The sequence below is a fragment of the Cladophialophora bantiana genome (genome assembly GCF_000835475.1).
Source record: "Cladophialophora bantiana CBS 173.52 unplaced genomic scaffold supercont1.19, whole genome shotgun sequence".
Lineage (NCBI taxonomy): Eukaryota > Fungi > Ascomycota > Eurotiomycetes > Chaetothyriales > Herpotrichiellaceae > Cladophialophora > Cladophialophora bantiana.
In genome coordinates this window covers 32674-50887 of record NW_015971593.1, presented here as the reverse complement: position 1 = coordinate 50887, position 18214 = coordinate 32674, and the positions used below count along the sequence as shown (strand labels likewise).

Below are 18214 nucleotides of genomic sequence, written 5' to 3'. Positions count from 1 at the left end.
TAGTTTTGGAGAAGAAGGCCAACAATGCGAGCGGACTTTGCGGAGGCCTACTAACCGAATTATGTACACCATTTACGTGATGAGGATCAGCCGGACTAGCTCCGGAAAACGTTCAATAAACCTTTCTGCCGACAAGGGTTCGAATACGACAACATCTTTGACGGGATGATCGGGAATTTCAGAGGCTAGAGCTTGACGCCCAATTGCCGCTCATATGTGGATGGGAGGCGAGGAGCGGACACCACTAAGCCATCAAGTTGTGGAGTCCAGGGTGTGACTAAGGCAACTCGTCGAGAGAGTAGATGATGAAACTGAAGGGTGGTTGTTATCGATCATCGAGAGCCAACCATTTCCCTCGATGCAATACCGACAGGGAGGCAGGAAGTGTCAAAGGCAAATGGTCGACTGGTCTTAACACACCACTGAGCGAAAACCTGTACTAAGCCTGGACCTCACTGTGCTTTAAACCATTAAATGCCTCACCGGTTGAGAGGCTGGTCATCGTTGTTGCCTATGCGGCGACCATCATGGCGACCACCCTTTGAAAGTCGGTTGGTAGCCTTGGTAGTAGGGCGGAGGAGAAGTTGACGTGGCTGCAGCGTCGAAAAGCCCTTACTATTCGGGCTCTCCCGCAACACGCCCGCAGTTTCGTGGAACTTGTGTCTTGTTGAGGTAGAGGTCCTGTCCCCAATAACAGGGGTTGCATTTTCCCATTGTTTATTCTTCCTTTGGAAGTATAAGCGTAACCCATAGGTGGCCAAAGTCACTCGAAGGCCATCAGTGTAGGGGCTTACGTGATGGTGGGGGCAAAGGATTAAGCTGGTTGTGACCTCGCCGCCTTCTGCTTCCTTTCTATACGAGGCGGCAGTACAAGGGACGGCCATCTTTGGCCCAGACATGCGATCCTTAGCCTGAGAATATCCTTTCGACGAGTTGTCTTTGTTAGATCGCTTTTCCTTGTTAAAGACGACGTCGTCGTGGGTATCAACCGGTTAGTCATCGCCCAGCACAATCTGGTTGTCTAGAAGAATGCATCAGTATGCACCGTTCACGTACACGCACGAGATAGGATCTCCTTTTACCCACCTTGAGTAGCACCGAGCTAGCAACCTTCAGTGGTTCTTTGACGACCTTCAGTCCATTCAGGTCGATTTTGGGAACTTTTCTCGTCCTCCCGCTTGCAATCCTTTGCAGTACTATTTGTCGTCATATGGGGTCTCTTTTTGTAGGCTCCGCAGCAAGGTCGAAACTGGTCCGCGCTTGTAGGGCACTGCCAATTTGGATGGATATCATTGCCGCAAAATTTGCACTCGAAGGTCTCTTCCGCAGGCATATCGCCTCTGGATTGCTCGGTGGACATTTGACAGGTAGTGGGAAGTTGAGAACTGTTCTGGTGTGCTTGTACGCAAAATGCATAAAGGATAAAGCTGAGGCGAATACGGTTGATATAGTTGAATTACGTGTGTAGGGCTCTAAGCCTAGCCCCCTATAGCTAGAACTTGATTAGGAGGGCCCTAGAGAGGACAATACCCATCATCCGCATAGGGATCCGTGTTGTCCCAAGATAAAAAGGCGTCATCTTGCCGTGTTCGTATACGACTCTGTGGCTGGGAGAAAACGATCCCCCCGCCTCATCTCTGCAGGGGATGCATGTGTGGAAGCTCGTCTGGCTGTTTACTTGCCGGTTTAACTGGTAGGATGCTTGCCGCAACCCCCGAGCATAAGTGCGATGCTGTCCATTGCGTCACCTACCTTCTTCTGTAGCCGCTGTCTGAGCGTCCTCGAATTGGGGCAGTTCACCAGTACATGCACCACCGTCTCGATTGCTCCACATTCACATCGGTCCTCCTCGACAAACCGATGGAGCTTTGCGAATGTTGCCAGCTAGGAGTGGTCGGTTCGAAGCTGTGTGAGGATGTATGCTCGCCCTCTGGGTAGTGGGCCATATAGTCGTTGAGCTCGCTTGGATGGGAGTCCGCTATCAATTTTCCGTAAATGCTTGCCTTTGTCCGCCGAACACCACTCTTTTCGCCATTCTTCGAGCATTTTATCCCGGTGGGTTCGCTTAAGCGCGGACGCCAGGTGTCGGAATCCGTGGTCTTCCTCATGTACTGACCGCCTCCTTCGCCAGCTTGTCGGCGGTGTCGTTCCGTAGGTTGTCAAGTGGCCAGGGATCTATTGTAAACTTAGTTGGACTCGATGTTCTTGGAGTTTCTTCGCTTGATCGAGTATGTGGTGAATATTGCCTGTCCAGGCTTGTTTGACGGCCTTACGAGCGCTTGCAGCGCTGACTGGGTGCCGCTGATAATGGTGAATTTCCGTGTTGGGGGTGCATCTTGAGTCAATTCCTCGTCGGCCTCGCTCTGTACCATCTTCACGGCCTGATAGATTACGACTAACGGAACGCGTGGAGGTTCCAATACTTCACCGAGCCAATGCCACCTTGCCAGCTCATCTTATATTGTTGTTCGGGCCCAGTATCACCGCTGCCGCGCCTAGATTCGAGTCCTTAGCTGATGCGTCGGTGTAAATAACTGGTTCCGACGTCTTCTGGAGCTCAGTAGCTTTCCGGATCGCTACTTCTCTGTCCGTCTCTATGTCGATCTTATAAAAGACGGGTCGTCCCCACGGTTCCAGTGGTCGTGGGTCAATGATTTCTAAGTCCCCTAGTTGATCGATGTCCGTCGTTCTCATCGCCTAGGCAAGAGGTTCGCATGACCCTTCTTTTCGTCCTCTCGAGCACCCCGAGCAGCGGATGATCGTGCGGCGGGGTGCTGAGACTTGCAATGACGTTCTGAGCGCGTTGTTGAAGTCGGAGTCGTGTGGGTTCACATAATACCAGTGTCTGTGTGGCTACTGTCCGAAATGCCAAGGGGATCCGTAGGGCGGTCCTCTGCGCCGTGCCAAGAGCTTAAGATGCCCTTTATCTTTGAGAGGATTGTGCCACACGGTGGATGCGTAGTCGAGTTTTGCGGTCACACACGCTTGGTAGACTTGCCAAAAAACCATGCTAAGGGTTGACTACGCGTTCGATTGTGATTCATCCGTCGCTGGTCGACCCCATCAATGCTGCGCGTATGCCCGAGGGGATTTCCCAAGTGCACACTTGGGAAATCTCGCCTATTTCTTGGCGGAATTCCGGTTGCATGGGCGGTCTGCATTCAAAAATACGGTCGACGAGCCTGCTGGCGCAAATTGCTACTTTAGTTACACGCTTTGCCGTAATCCCAAGGCATGTTGAATCAACCTCATCTTGATTGATTGATTGATTGATTGATTGATTACGTCATCGTCTGTCCCAGCCACCTCTACAGTAGCTATGCAGCGTACGACTATAAGTACAAGCGTTTCCCACATTTTGCTTCTGGAAGACTAAGCTGTCCTGGTACGACCGCTTCCTCCTTCGACTCTCCGTAGTTGGCTCTCGTACTTCTAGCTCTGATAACTGTTCCGTATCTGTGACTTATTAAGCCTTTCCTGGCCTTCCTTAGCTTCTGTGTAACAATATTCACTCGTCTACGCTAAGTGTATGTAAGTACTGTGGACGGCACTACCTAAAATTGCTCCAGCAGTCCCGTCCTCAACATTATTTTTAACTTAAAGCTTAGAGCTAGGAGATAAGTGTGATGATATTAGGAACTACCTATGAGAGTACGGAAGTTACTTATAGCTATAGCTAGTGCCCGAGGGCACTGGCTAGTGTAATAACTACCTAGTAGGCAGTTATCACTAGCTGTGATGCTACCTACAGCGAGCATCACGTGACCTAGGATTCAACTCAAAAATAATGTTGAGGACGGGACTACTAGAGCAATTCTAGGTAGTGCCGTCCATAGTACTCGCATACACTTAGCGTAGACGAGTGAATATTGTTACATAGAAGCTAAGGAAGGCTAGGAAAGGCTTAATAAGTCACAGATACGGAATAGTTATTAGAGCTAGAAGTACGAGAGCTAACTACGGAGAGTCGAAGGAGGAAGCGGTCGTACCAGGACAGCTTAGTCTTCCAGAAGCAAAATGTGGGAAACGCTTATACTTATAGTCGTACGCTGCATAGCTACTATAGAGATGGCTGGGACAGACGATGACGTAATCAATCAATCAATTAATCAATCAATTAGAGCTCAGTGAAAAACACCACCCACAGCTCAAACCGAATTTTTAAAACGCGTAAAATTTTATAATTCTCTAAGTGAACCTACGTTATCTTAGGCCATTATCACGATTGACGCGTTTAGGACGCGTAATTTCGTGGTAATGGCGCCGAGATGGCCGCAGGTAAACAATGGCCCCGAACACATCAACGAGCATGCCACATACCTGAGAGAAGCATATAAACAACTGCAGGTAGCGGATAAAGGCAGAAACAATCAGATACCATAGAATATAGTACAGCCATACCTCGAATCCACCCTCGCGCTCATTGGTAAGGTGCTGCAGCAGCCGTCCGTTGGGGAGGTGCTCCACCACATCCGAGACGCGGCGAAGGACATTCAGACCATTCAGAGAGACATCACAGCTGTCAGAGGCTCCATCGGTCTAGGTACAACACCACTCCACGCGGCGAATTTCAGCGGTGTCAGGACCGCACAGACATCATGGGCACAAGTCGCGGCAAAATCGCAGGGCTCTACGTTTCCACCGCCGCCACCCGCATCAGTTCAGCACGGATCGCACGCCACGAAGGCACCAACTACAGTGACCGCATACAGAGATCGTCTGGTGACAGTCAAGCTCAAGGACCATGGCATCGTTCAACGATACCGCAACCACCCAGTTGCCTGGACCAGACAACACATACAGAACTCCATTCGCGACAATATCCCGACTAAAGCGGTCAAAGTCGTCGCGGCGCATCAACTCAAGAGCGGCGACCTGCAGATATTCACGAGCACAAACGCCGAGATCCAACAACTCAAACAGAACACAGGATGGTTGAAAGGACTGGGAGGTCAAGCAGAACTTATGGTACCGACCTATGGAGTCATTGTCCACGGCATCTCTACCAAATCTATCAATATCAAAGACCAGAAAGCGACTATCCAGCAGATCCTGGCCGACAATTATACCGTGATCGCCGAGGCCAAAATATCCTACGTAGGGTGGCTGACTAGAGAGAGCCCTCTCAAGCGTGCATCCTCTATCGTCGTCGAATTTACCGCCCCAGAAATGGCCAACGCTATCATCTATACTGGGATGGCATGGGAGGGCCATATCCACCAATGTCAACTCTATGACCGCGCCTACAGAGTGAAACAGTGCTTCCGTTGCAACCACTACGAGCACATCGGCACTCAATGCAACGCATCCTAAATATGTGGCTATTGCGCGGAGCTACACGAGACCAAACACTGTCGACACAAGGGAGTGGAAGGGTTCACCCCTCGCTGCCCAGTGTGCAAAGGTGCCCACACGGCGTGGAGTAACGCCTACCCGGCAAGGAAGAAGGAACTGGAGAGGGTGGCACTAGCGAAGCAGAACCGGAGTATTTACTGGCACGTCCCCGTTAAGGAACACACCACACATACAAGAGCATACAGCATTAATCACACACACAACATCCACGAGACGACCTTACTAAGAGAGGCTATAACGGAGCCCGCTACTACGACACAGACAATAACGCGCACTCCCCCGGAACCCATCACAGCAACAGCCCAGCTCGAGGAGCAAGCACCAGCGTTGGAAGATCTCGCGTTTCATACAATGGAGGGAGACGACCAGGCACCGATACAGACATCCATGGAAGGGATCGCAACAGAAGGGCTGCCCGCTCTACCCACCGAGGAGGATTTTGCCACGCCAGAGACACAACAACAACATAAACCCGAGGACATTAACTCGCTCATCGACCCACAACTTAGAGCGATGCACGAAACTCTTCCCCCAACGCAGGACATAGGAGACAACCAGCACGAACCATCTCTATACCCACTAGAGACAATCGGAGGAGAATTGGGGACGCAAGATGCAGATATCTGGCTGAACAACGTGTTCGACGACGAAGATAGCGAGTGGATGCCAGAAATGGCAGACGCAGAAGCCTCGTCACCTACCTCAGTCGCTAGCGAGTCAGATACAGCTGGAGGCAAAATCTTCCGGAGTTGCAAATGTGCTGCACATAAACGTATCTACGACGACTGGCCGACGCATGACGCTGAACTTACCATCGCCAAATGCATGACTGTATGCATGTACTGCGGTGTCGACCACAACAGACCACCGTCACTACGCATGCACTTAAGGTCCGCGAGGCACGCACAAAACAATATCAAAGTCGTGCGAGAAACGATGGGAAGAGGCAGCTCGATCACTCCATCTTGGAAACTGATACCTAGAGTGGAGCCCGCCACGACGCCTCGAAGAACTCGGGGACGACCCAGCACAAACAGTACTAATGGGAACGCCCATTAATGACGAGTCACCAGTCACTTAACATCTTGCAGTACAACGTCCAAAAGTCCAGAGATGTCGTCCTAGCCAGTCTTTTCTAGGACCGGTGGATTTCTAAATACCACGTTCTCGCCATCCAAGAGCCCTGGCGCAATCCGTTCATCGCAACCTCTTATCACCCCTTAAAGACGCATTTCCACTTAACATACTTTAAGGACAGGGAGACAAGAGTATGCTTCTACATCAACAAACGCATCGATGCCAGCACCTGGAACGTGACGTTCATCACCAAGGACGTCATCCTTCTGAAAATCATCCACCCCGTCCTGCACCATAAGCTCGCTATCATCAACGTCTACAATGAACTGGGCACAAGTACTCTCCTCGACCTAAGACGGACGATGGCTACAGTGGCCACCGACCACGAAATCATCGTCCTAGGAGACTTCAACCTGCATCACCCCTTCTGGTCGACAGTCCGTCGCCACACCAGTCAACAGGTTGCGGCCGCACAACCCCTACTCACCATCATCGAAGACTTCGAGCTCCAGCTGCTGACGGTTCCGGGCACCACAACTCACAGGTGGAAGGACAGGGAAACAATGATCGATCTAACACTCGGCACCGAGGGTGTGGCGTCTCGCACAATCTACTGCCGGGTCGACACCAGCCGAGACTGCGACTCTGACCATCTCCCCATCGCCACCGCCATCACCTGGGACTGGCAACCAACTGTTCCTCGGAAGAAGAGACTTTGGACCAAAACTAACTCATCGCGACTCCGACAGATAGTCGAAGAGAAACTTCCCCCAAAGATGGTGGCCCCAGATTTCAACAGCAGAGAACGGATCGATGAACATGTGGATGCGATCATCAGTGCCCTTCAAGCCGGAATCGATGCCTCGACCCCGTGGTCTAACCCGTCACCGCGGTCAATACCAGGATTTGGCCCGGAATGCAAGGAAATCTGCCGCGAAGTCCAACAGCTACGGCGACGATGGCAACGAACAGGCCTTGACGACGATTACGAGAATTACCGACAAGCCCGGAACCGAAAGGGCCGACGCATCAAAAAGACCCTGTGCGGTACCCACAGACAGCGAGTCGAGAATGCATCAAGATCGAAATCTGGCTTATGGCAACTGGTCAAGTGGGCTAAAAACAGGCACGTTGTGCCGCCTACATGTACGCCCACGCTGCTGAAACCAGATGGTAATTTCGCCCGTCAGGCTCAAGAAAAGGCGGAAATCTTACGTCAATCATTCTTTCCACCACCACTACGAGCCGACCTGTCCGACATCGAAGGATTCGAGTACCCTCGACCGATTGAATGCCCCGAGATCACCCTCTCCGAGATTGAGAGAGCGATCCGCAAAGCCGCGCCGAACAAGGCACCCGGCACCGACGACATTCCCAATGGCATTCTCCACCAGACACTTGATCTCATACTTCCGAATCTCGTTGGACTCTTCAATGCCTGTCTTCAACAAGGATACTGCCCTGCACACTTCAGACAAAGCATCACAGTGGTTCTCCGCAAACCAGGCAAGGACGACTACACTCAGCCTAAATCATACCGACCGATCGCTCTCCTCAACACACTCGGTAAAATATTGGAAGCTATTGTCGCTAATCGCCTGGCATACCTGGCGGACACCTATCATCTCCTCCCCAAGCAGCACACCGGGGGCCGAAAACTGATCTCGACGGACCACGCTCTCCACCTCCTGCTTCAACGCATACACCATGCGTGGGCGGAAGGGAAGATGGCCTCCCTCCTGTTGCTCGACGTATCCGGTGCCTTTGACAACGTCTCTCGACCGAGACTGCTTCACAACCTCCGGAAACGACGGATTGACAACACGCTGGTTCGGTGGATCGACTCCTTCCTTTGTGACCGATCCTCGACACTAAAGCTACAGGAGTACACGGCGCCGTCGACACGCATCGAGACCGGAATACCTCAAGGTTCCCCGCTCTCTCCCATCCTATACCTTTTCTATAATCCGGGTCTCATTGACGCGTGCAAAACGGACAACACCGAGGCGGTGGGATACATCGACGACATCGCAATTCTCGCCACCGGAGCAACGCCACAGAACAATTGCAAAGCGCTGAAAATGCGTCATCGAGACGCAGAGAAGTGGGCTCTGCGCCACGGGTCACAGTTCGCACCAGCGAAATACGAACTGGTGCATTTCAGTAGAGACCCACGGATAAACACTACACACCCTCTCCACCTGCCGCATGCCACCATTGAGGCCTCACCGTCGTGCCGATATCTCGGTGTCGAGATGGACTCACAACTCCGCTGGGACCACCACCGTGAGAAAATCGAGACTAAAGCCACGAAGAGTTTGTCCGCGTTGGCGTCTCTGGCATCATCCACATGGGGCACCGGCCTCATTAATCTGCGACAAGTGTATAGAGCGATGATCGTTCCTCAAATGCTGTACGGCTGCTCGGCCTGGCACAGTCCGGGTCAGCGAGGCGGAAGAGGAAGCAGTGCAATGCTCAACACAATTACTCGAATACAACGGAGAGCCGCGCAGATCATCACTGGAGCCTTCCGTACCACGGCAGGCGCGGCAGTCGACGTGGAAGCCAATTTACTGCCAGCACCACAACAGCTTGAACAAACAGCCCTGGAGGCGACCATGCGCATTCGAACCACACCCCTCCACGCAGAGATGACCCTTGACGGAGACGAGGGCAGAAAGAGCTCCCTAGATCGATTGTCTAGTCTCCTCGAAAGCAAATATCACGTCCGGCTCAATGAGCTGGAGAAACGTCAACAACACGTGGTCCCACCGTGGTGGACACCACCAATCACATATATTGATAAATCTGCCGAGGAGGCCATCAAGCGACACGACGCCATGGATTCGCAGGCACTGCGCATATACACGGATGGTAGCGGCATCGATGGTCATGTCGCTGCGGCAGCAGTGGCACTCAGCATGCCAGTTGCAGACATCCTCACAAAGAGAACGAAGTACATGGGAAGAACGAGCACCTCCACTGTTTACGCAGCCGAGTTACGAGGAATCGAGCTGGCAGTCCAGATGGCACTCGATGCCCAAGCGAAAACGAACACAACCAACAAATGCATCATATTCACCGACAATCAGGCCGCCATCCAAGCGATGGCCAACCCTAAGTGCCCCTCTGGACAATATATCCTCGTACGCGCAATACGCGCGCTGGATCAACTCCGAGATCAAGGATGGGAGGTGCAATTCTCCTGGATACCTGCGCATGTTGGTGTTCCGGGCAACGAAGCAGCCGACCGAGCTGCAAAGGAAGCTGCCACACCTCCCATCGTAGTGGTCGGCTCGGAACCTCCCCCGGAGCCGGATTCATGCCGGGTGCTGACAGCAACCACAAAATCAATCATTCGTCAGAACATGAAAGCCGAATGGGAACGATCCTGGGAAACTGCCAAACACGGCCGCGACCTCTACAGGCTCGGGGTCCGACCAGGAAAGGGCCTCCTAACCCCACATACAGGCACACACCGTGCGATCAGCTCGGTCATGACACAGATGCGCACCGGCAAGATCAGCCTGCGCGGCTATTTGCACGACATCAACAAAGCCGATACCGACCAATGCGACTGCGGCTACGGTCGTCAAACCGTACGACACATCCTCCTGGAATGCCGGAAATGGTGCGAAGAACGACAAAGAATGTGGGCAGGCCAAACTCCATGCGGGGACATCAAGCAGGTTCTCTGCAGCTCGTCAATCGCCGTACGTGCAGCCAAGATGATGATCAGGACGGGACTGCTAGAGCAATTCCGGGCAGTGCCATCCACGGTTTTCGCACACACTTAAGCGTAGACGAGTGTTTATTATCAGATAGAAGTCGAGGAAGGCCAGGAAAGGCCGGACAGGATCACGGACGCAGGACAGTCATTAAGGCTGTAAGTACAGGTGAGAGTCCTCACGCCGAGCGGAAGGTATGAAGCAGTTCGGACCAGGAACAGCTTATCGTACGGAAACTCGACGGGGGGAGCACCTGTACTTATAGTCGTACGCTGCATAGCTACTTACTGTATGGTGGCTGGGACAGACTATGACGTAATCAATCAATCAATCAATCAATCAGAGCTCAGTCACGTCAACTTCTCCTACTGTAGTACCAAGCTACATACAGTACCGACTTTTCAAAAGGGTGGTTACCGTGATGGCCGCCGCACAGGCAACAACGATGACCAGCCTCTCAACCGTTGAGGCATTTAATGGGTTTCAAGCAGGCATTCGCTCAGTGATGTTCCTGTTCTGATGCCATCACGTGAACACGTCAGCCACCGCCTCCGTTTCACAGAATACATGTCGACGGATCTTGCAGAACATGGTAGAATGGCATAATGTGAGACGCGGGGATCGTGTTCATGTGGATTGATTGCATTCTGTCAAGTTGCTTGCTATGTCTGTCCGCTGGCTTGGTTGGTCTGATCATATCATGTGCACTGTACGTTCAAGCTCTCAGGGAGCTGCAGGCAGGTCCCACTAGTAAAGATGTGTGGAATTTGGATAGATGGCGTTGAGGTATGTACAAACTACGGAGTATTTATATGTCCTTGTCTGGCTCTTCAATGTTCCATCCCGCATTTCGAAAATGACCTTTGGCATTCTTCTCCTTCCCTCCCACCATATCTACACACCATTCTAAAAATATCCTAAAACCTTGTCCCGGGTTCTCCTGGTAGACTTTCCAATGCTTTTTGATGAAAGCTTTCAATTCGGCAAAAAACTCCTCAATTGGATTTAGATCCGGAGAGTATGGGGGTAGGTACAGTAGCTTGACGCCGGCGGCAGAACACATCTCCTCGATCTGGTCGCTACGATGGAAAGACGCATTGTCGATGACCAGCACCGAATTGGGCTCTGGGAATTTTCCACAGTGATGTAGGAGCTGCTCAACAAAGTCCTCAAACATGGCGCTGTCGGTGGTGCCCTGGAATACACGCGAGAGTAGGATCCCATTTTGTGAGTAGGCAGGCAAGATCTGATATCGCTGGCCCCTGTGAAACTGGGTAATCTGGGCAGGTGTGACACCCATGGGGGTCCACCCAGTTCGCCTGAATCCAATCCGCTTGTCGCAGCCAGATTCGTCGACGTATACGAGTTGGTAGGAGCGAAGAGGGGAAATGCTGTGTAGATAGAAATCTCGTAGATCCGCATTCCGCCCTTTAGCTATTCGGCGAGCTTTTTTCTTCGACCAGTTCGCAGAACGTAAGGTCCTGCTGACAGAGGACTTCGTGACGCGAGCCTCGAATTCGTCCCACAGATATACGACCATCTCTTCAAGGTATAGATCGGGCTTTCGAAGGAGATGTTCCAATAGCGCGTCTCGCATGGTGGGGGTGATGGATAGGGGACGCCCACCCCGGGTTTGAGGTGCTCTGGTACTGCCGAAATCACGAAGGTTTCGACTGATGGCTTTAACTGCGTCAACGCTGCAATTAGTGGCCTTCCCAATTTCAGAATATGTGAACGCTCCATTTTCAATCATGTGCTGGATCTGTGCATGCTGTGATGCTGATAGATTGGGCGCCATATGAGGAGGCTACTCTATCATAGCCTTTGATACTCTGCAATTCCCATATCGGGGTGGGCAAGGACACATTTCCCAAACGTGCATGGAAGGCGCCATTTCCCGAAAGTTCCACTGTCAAGCCACACTGAAGCGCCTCAACGCCACTCGTCCAGATGCGCTTGCCCGAATGGGGCAGAAACTTTCGCCAGCCCTCGCACCCCGCGAAGCTACCCAACGTTCAACTCATGTCTCCTCTGGTGTCGCTCTGACATCTGTAGGGTGTCTACATTTACGGTCCTCTCCACCTTTGAATCACACAACCTTTCGGGAACGGCATGGATGAAGCCGATAAAGCTCTAAGTAAAGAGAGTCAAGAATTGGCGGCTCGAACGGCTCTGCAAGGAGATTTCTCGTCTCAAGAAGGATGGGTTAGCCCAGATCGACCGCCATTGTGGGTGGATGAGAGGGAAAAACTCACGATCACGCGGACTTTCCAGCCCCTGCAGTATTGCGTTAGAGGAAGGACCAAAGTACTGGCCATCATCACGTCTCCTATCCTTCAAAATTCCTTGTCCATGAGTGGTTGGAAGGACGACCACCCGCACTTGCCCAACATCCAAAATAGTATCTGGACTGCAAAGGTTTGTAACATCGCCGCCGAGATGGGGATACCGCTCCCAAAGCATAGTTTGGATCCGGCATCTACGGGCAAATCGAAAGGAATGTTCTATGCTTCCCATGCCGAGGCAAAATTGATGGCGCTTTATCTCGACTATCGCAGTAACCACGCCGAGGCTCTCCAGTATCTAGCGTCCATATCACGTTGGAACCCTGGAACACTCGACATCGATGTGTCCAAGGAACCCTGCCGGTCTTGCCGCGAAATCGCCAGAAAAATTTACGAAAAGCATGATGTGAAGGTCAATTTCACGTTTCAAGGTCGCCTTGACTATCCGCGTTGCAAGAACTACTATTGCGACAAACAATTACTGGATGGATCACGAATTTTTTGTTGCATCTGTCGAACGCAAATCGAATCTCTACCGATGACGGCCGTGTACCTTCCCCAGATGGATGCGAAGCAGTTTCGGGACTTCCTCCGAGGAGAAGCTAAGTCTATGGTTCCCTTCGTCGAGCAAGGAGAAGCGATGTATGATATCTTTCAAGCTGTCACTGAGGCCCCTAGTCTTGGTCTACATCTCTACCACGAGAACGAGGTTTCCGAGATAGGATTGACGGTAATAGTGCCGAATGCTGACACAGATACTTTCAAAAAGGCAGTTGAAGACCGTCTGAAAGGCTTTGGTGGCACACACGAAGCTTCATGGCTTGAGGATTTGAAGGACTGCGCTCGCATGGCCATGACCAAGTTATTTGGCTTCCTGGCAGACAATGACGAATACCTTCCTGGCTCGTCTATCGGCCATGGATACATTGGAGGAAAGACACAGCCGTTTCCATCCCAGAAAGCGGCAAGACGTCGTGAGGAGGACGCTTCGACATTCGACGATGTTGTGCGCGACCTTGGCCTGCTCCTCAGTACGTATTCATAGCATCAACCTGTTTTGTGGCTAACCCCTCGAAGTCAATGATAGGGACCAATTAAGATCGAGGAGGTATTTTCGCGCAGATAATGAGACGGACTCTAGTGACGATATTAATTGTTGTTTCGAAGATGAAAATGGGTGGGATGACACCGATGACGAGGTCGAAGCGGCTAACGCGGCGGATGATGGAATCAAAATGATTGAGAACGACTGGTGCCACTGATTGACGTCCCAACCCGCAGGTCAACGGCTCTCGGCAAAATTTCCGATCATGAGTTCTGGAGGGTATTTGTGGGCTGATGGGAATGGCTTCAGATTGAACCAATGGAAGTTCTGGCAAACTTCACACAGTATTGCCTCCTTTCGAAGAACGAGTTCTAATCGAGCGCTTACTCGTGCTTAAGATTGTTGCGAAGTAGTTGCGCCACGATGCGCGCTGGAGAAGCCGTTCACAAACTCGCCGTTCACGAAGCCGTTCTGTCGAAGTCTGACTCGCCATCGCTTTATTGGCGATGACCTTTCCGTGCCGTTCCCCTGCTCGTCCATTATGAGCCACCATCAAGAGCAACGATAAGCGATCAATACGCGCCAATCCGCCCATCCCACCAACCCCCAACTCTAAGCGTGGTGAGATATCCCAACTGTGTAGATCCGTCTACCATAAAGTCCCCTTAGTCAAGGTCATAAAGGATTTTGTCAATGCGACTACCAGCCGCACCCAAATAGAGTATATGCACAATGGCGGCGTGAATAGCAAGAAACCGCTCAGAAGCAGGGTCAATCGTTCGGGTGTCGGTTACGAAAAGGGTGCGGCTCTCGATAGGAAGGATGGAAGGGCGCATGAAATCCTCTCGTTCTGAATCAATTCGGTATGTATGCAATTGATTGCCTTGTGGTTCGAAATAGACTTACAAATGGAATGCTAATGCATATCCATCGTAACTCATTATCATATTAATACTGTAGCTATAGCTGTCCGCGATCTGTGCATCCATCTGGAGCGACGTGCCACCCCTGTTGGGTACTTCCTCACAGATTCCCAACAACCGAGGACCGAACCGAATACGGTGGCACGTAAATGACAAGTACCTCGTAATTAATATGACAGCCACGCACTCACCCACCAGCCACAACAGCGTGGCTCACGTTCCCGCTGCCTACACGTGATATCTCAGACGCCACGTGTGCTTCCTGCGCCCATCAAGTGCTCAGCCCGCAGAAGCAAGATGTCGCTGTTGCTCCGACCTGCGTATCCTTTAACTGGGGCGTAGACGACGCATTTCCGACGTGAAGACCATGTCGCCCCCCCTCCCCCTCCCGAAGTTCTTTCTTCCCTCTGCTACCCGAAAGATTCCCTTCCTGTCGCGATCTGAGTCTTACTGACATTTCTTTCAGAGTTGCCCACCGTGGGGATTATATCTCATCACGGCTGCCCCCCCGACTCTCCCTCTCAGCCTGATATCAGTCTGATGGTCACATCTTGAACCTCCGTATCTCTCTACCGCCACATTGCCTCGCTTCGTCCCCTCACACGGCCCTCTTTCTCCTCTCGTACATACTTCTCAGTCGGACCCGGCACAATGACCACCAAACGTTCTCTGCCCATCGAGCAATACCAAGTAGGCGTCATCTGTGCTCTTCGTCATGAGATGACGGCCGCAATCGCCATTCTAGATGAGCGGCATCAGCCGATCACGGGTCAAGACAAACTCGATCCCAATAACTATGTGCTGGGCCGAGTTCACGAACACAACGTGGCGATTGCCTGCTTGCCAGCTGGCGTCTACGGCACGAATGCGGCGGCGAGAGTGGCCAACGACATGCTGAGGACATTCATTGGCCTGCGGTTTGGACTGATGGTGGGAATTGGAGGCGGGATCCCCAACCTACCTAAGAATTTGGACATCCGTCTCGGGGACGTGGTGATCAGCCAGCCTGACTTAACGTTCGGGGGAGTAGTCCAGTACGATTTGAGAAAGAACCTCGGCGAGGAGCCATTCGAACGTAAAGGGGTTTTGAAACCACCACCGACCCTACTACTAGCTGCGCTCTCTACTCTGCAGGCGGAACACGATCTCGAGGACAGCAAGGTGCCAGGCATACTGGCCGATATGGTCAAGAAATATCCTAATTTGGTGAAGAATGGGTATGGGTTCCCGGGGCGGGAGAATGACAGTTTATATTGCCCCCAATGTGGTGGCTCTAACTCTTCGGGGTTATGCCACTCATGTACAGACGGGAAGATCGAGAGACCGGCTCGCGACGATCAGCACCCTGCATTTTGGTACGGGGTTATTGCATCAGGAAATGAATTGATGAAAAATGCGGCGGAAAGAGACAGAATAGGCCGGGAATTTGGAGCACTGTGCGTGGAGATGGAAGCAGCTGGGCTGATGAATGATTTCCCGTGCATTGTCATTCGCGGTATCTGTGACTATACAGATTCTCACAAGAATGATAGGTGGCAGAAGTATGCCGCTCTCACGGCGGCAGCCTACGCCAAAGAATTTCTCGAGTATATATCACCGGAGCAGACGAGGCTGGAAAAGCCCATCCAAGACATCGTTGGTAAGTAGGAACTATCAGGTAGTCAATATTAATCAAGCTTTCTCTAAGGCATTACTGATATTCGAACTAATCTATAGATTCTCTGAAGGAGCAATCCAGCTTGATGAAAGAGCACCTTGTCGAGGTCAAACGAGAAAACGAGAAAAAAGACCAGCGGTATCAGAATCATCAGCAGCGCCAATGTCTTCGAGCATTCAAAACGAGCACATACGAACAATTCAAAGATGTCAATCCCGATCGAGTGGAAGGAACATGTCAGTGGGTGCTGTCCCACCCTCAATATCTTCAATGGCTCAAAAAGGCTCATGATGACCTGCTCTGGATCTCGGCCGATCCGGGGTGCGGCAAGTCGGTCCTCGCTAAATCGCTCATTAACAATGAATTTCGACATATGGATCGGCATACTGTGTGCTACTTCTTTTTCAAGGACAACGAAGAGCAGGACAACGTAGCTACTGCTCTGTGCGCCCTCCTCCATCAACTGTTCTCCCATCAGCCCCAGCTAATTCAATATGCAATTCCGGCATGGGAGGAGACTGGCGACAAACTCGTGAGGGAGGTGTCAGAGCTATGGCGCATGTTGGTCGCCGCCGCAAGAGATGACCAGGCTCACGACGTGACGTGCGTTCTGGATGCGCTGGACGAATGTCGACTCTCTGATCGACGGTGGCTGATTGAGATGCTTTCCTGGTTTTACACCCAGGTATCAGCCTTCCCGTCGTCAACGCGGCGAGGCCGACTGAAATTTCTCGTAACCAGCCGGCCCTATGATGATATACAGGCGGAGTTCCAGAAGATGCTGCACGATCTCCCTACGATCCGTCTACGGGGTGAAGAGGAGAACGACCAAATTCACCAAGAAATCGACTTGGTCATCCGAATGCGAGTGGGAAAACTCGCGACAGACTTAAAATTGGATAACGACACCAAGGACCAACTGGAAACTCGACTCCTCGAGATGGGGCATCGCACGTATCTGTGGCTTTATCTCGCGATTGAGAGTATCTATCAGACTTACCGGAACAGTTTGCGACCCGAGGAAGCATCGATCACGTTACTTCCCTCGAGCGTGGAAGACGCATACGAGAAGATTTTGAATCGTATCAGTGGACACCAGAGCAGTCATGTGAAGAAGATCCTCCTAATTATAGTTGGGGCACGGCGTTCACTCCACGTCGAAGAGATGGCCATCGCTCTCGGAATAGCCACGTCGGCACACCCCAAGTCCGTATATAATGCTAAGCTCGACCCTCGCAGGCTGTTGAATAATATTTGTCAGTGGTGCGGTCTATTCGTCTTCATCAATCATGATCGAATATACCTTATCCACCAGACGGCTAAGGAGTTTCTAGTTGGTAAGGGTGGCTACACGACTATTCCATCTAGGTGGAAGAATTGCCTTGATCCGCAAGAGATTGAGAGAGAGATGACTCGAATATGTTTAGAGTTTCTGTCCTTCAGCGATGTTGCAGTAACAGCACAGTCCCTCATCCCCCAATTCCAAAGGTGTAAGGTGCCTGACGACTTTCTGGAGGAAAATAATTATGTTCAAAGTCTTTTAGTCTATTCAGCAAAACACTGGCCATCTCATCTACGGGACGCATACCTACCTCATGATAATTCGGTAATATCTCGAATTCTAAGGTTTTATCAGGTTAACAGCAGTTTGTACAACACCTGGTTCCCAATATTTTGGCAGAAGACGAACCCATATGAAGACCTTCCAGAAATGAGTCCGATACGACTTGGTGGACTGTTGGGCCATGAAAACATATTGGAATTGATATTACAGCAGAAAAAAGACTATGATATCGACGAATCAGACAGGGACGGCCGGACAGCGTTAATCTGGGCAAGTGAGTATGGTCACGACAAGGTAGTACAGATACTCCTTAAGCGGGATGCGGACCCTAACGCTCAAGGAGGAGAGTATAGTAATGCACTCCAAGCCGCATCTTTGGGTGGTCATGAGAAGGTAGTGCAGATGCTCCTTGATCGAGATGCGGCACCTTACACTCAAGGAGGATACTACGGTAATGCACTCCAAGCCGCAGCTTGGGGTGGTCGTGAGAAGGTAGTGCAGATGCTCCTTGAGCGAGATGCGGACCCTTACACTCAAGGAGGAGAGTATGGTAATGCACTCCAAGCCGCAGCTTGGGGTG

At 51.5% G+C, this 18214-nt stretch overlaps 3 protein-coding genes across 3 annotated transcripts in view; 2 read left to right on the top strand and 1 right to left on the bottom strand.

Moving 5' to 3' along the window:
• Window positions 1-1884: 1884 nt before the first annotated feature.
• Z519_10591 (uncharacterized protein) lies at window positions 1885-2372 on the bottom strand (the record flags this gene model as incomplete). Its single annotated transcript, XM_016768307.1, has 2 exons — window positions 1885-2175; window positions 2274-2372. 2 exons carry the CDS (start codon window positions 2370-2372, stop codon window positions 1885-1887), a joined length of 390 nt encoding a protein of 129 aa, XP_016615214.1.
• A 9900-nt stretch (window positions 2373-12272) lies between these two features.
• Z519_10590 (uncharacterized protein) lies at window positions 12273-13707 on the top strand (the record flags this gene model as incomplete). The annotated part of the gene is made up of 2 exons (XM_016768306.1): window positions 12273-13476; window positions 13523-13707. 2 exons carry the CDS (start codon window positions 12273-12275, stop codon window positions 13705-13707), a joined length of 1389 nt encoding a protein of 462 aa, XP_016615213.1.
• A 1357-nt stretch (window positions 13708-15064) lies between these two features.
• Z519_10589 (uncharacterized protein) overlaps window positions 15065-18214 on the top strand; it is a gene marked incomplete at both ends in the record, with an annotated part of 3783 nt that continues 633 nt past the window's right edge. The window contains 2 exons of the mRNA XM_016768305.1: window positions 15065-16052; window positions 16130-18211. Of these exons, the coding sequence (XP_016615212.1) occupies window positions 15065-16052; window positions 16130-18211 (3070 nt within the window). The remainder of the gene's footprint in view (window positions 16053-16129; window positions 18212-18214) is intronic.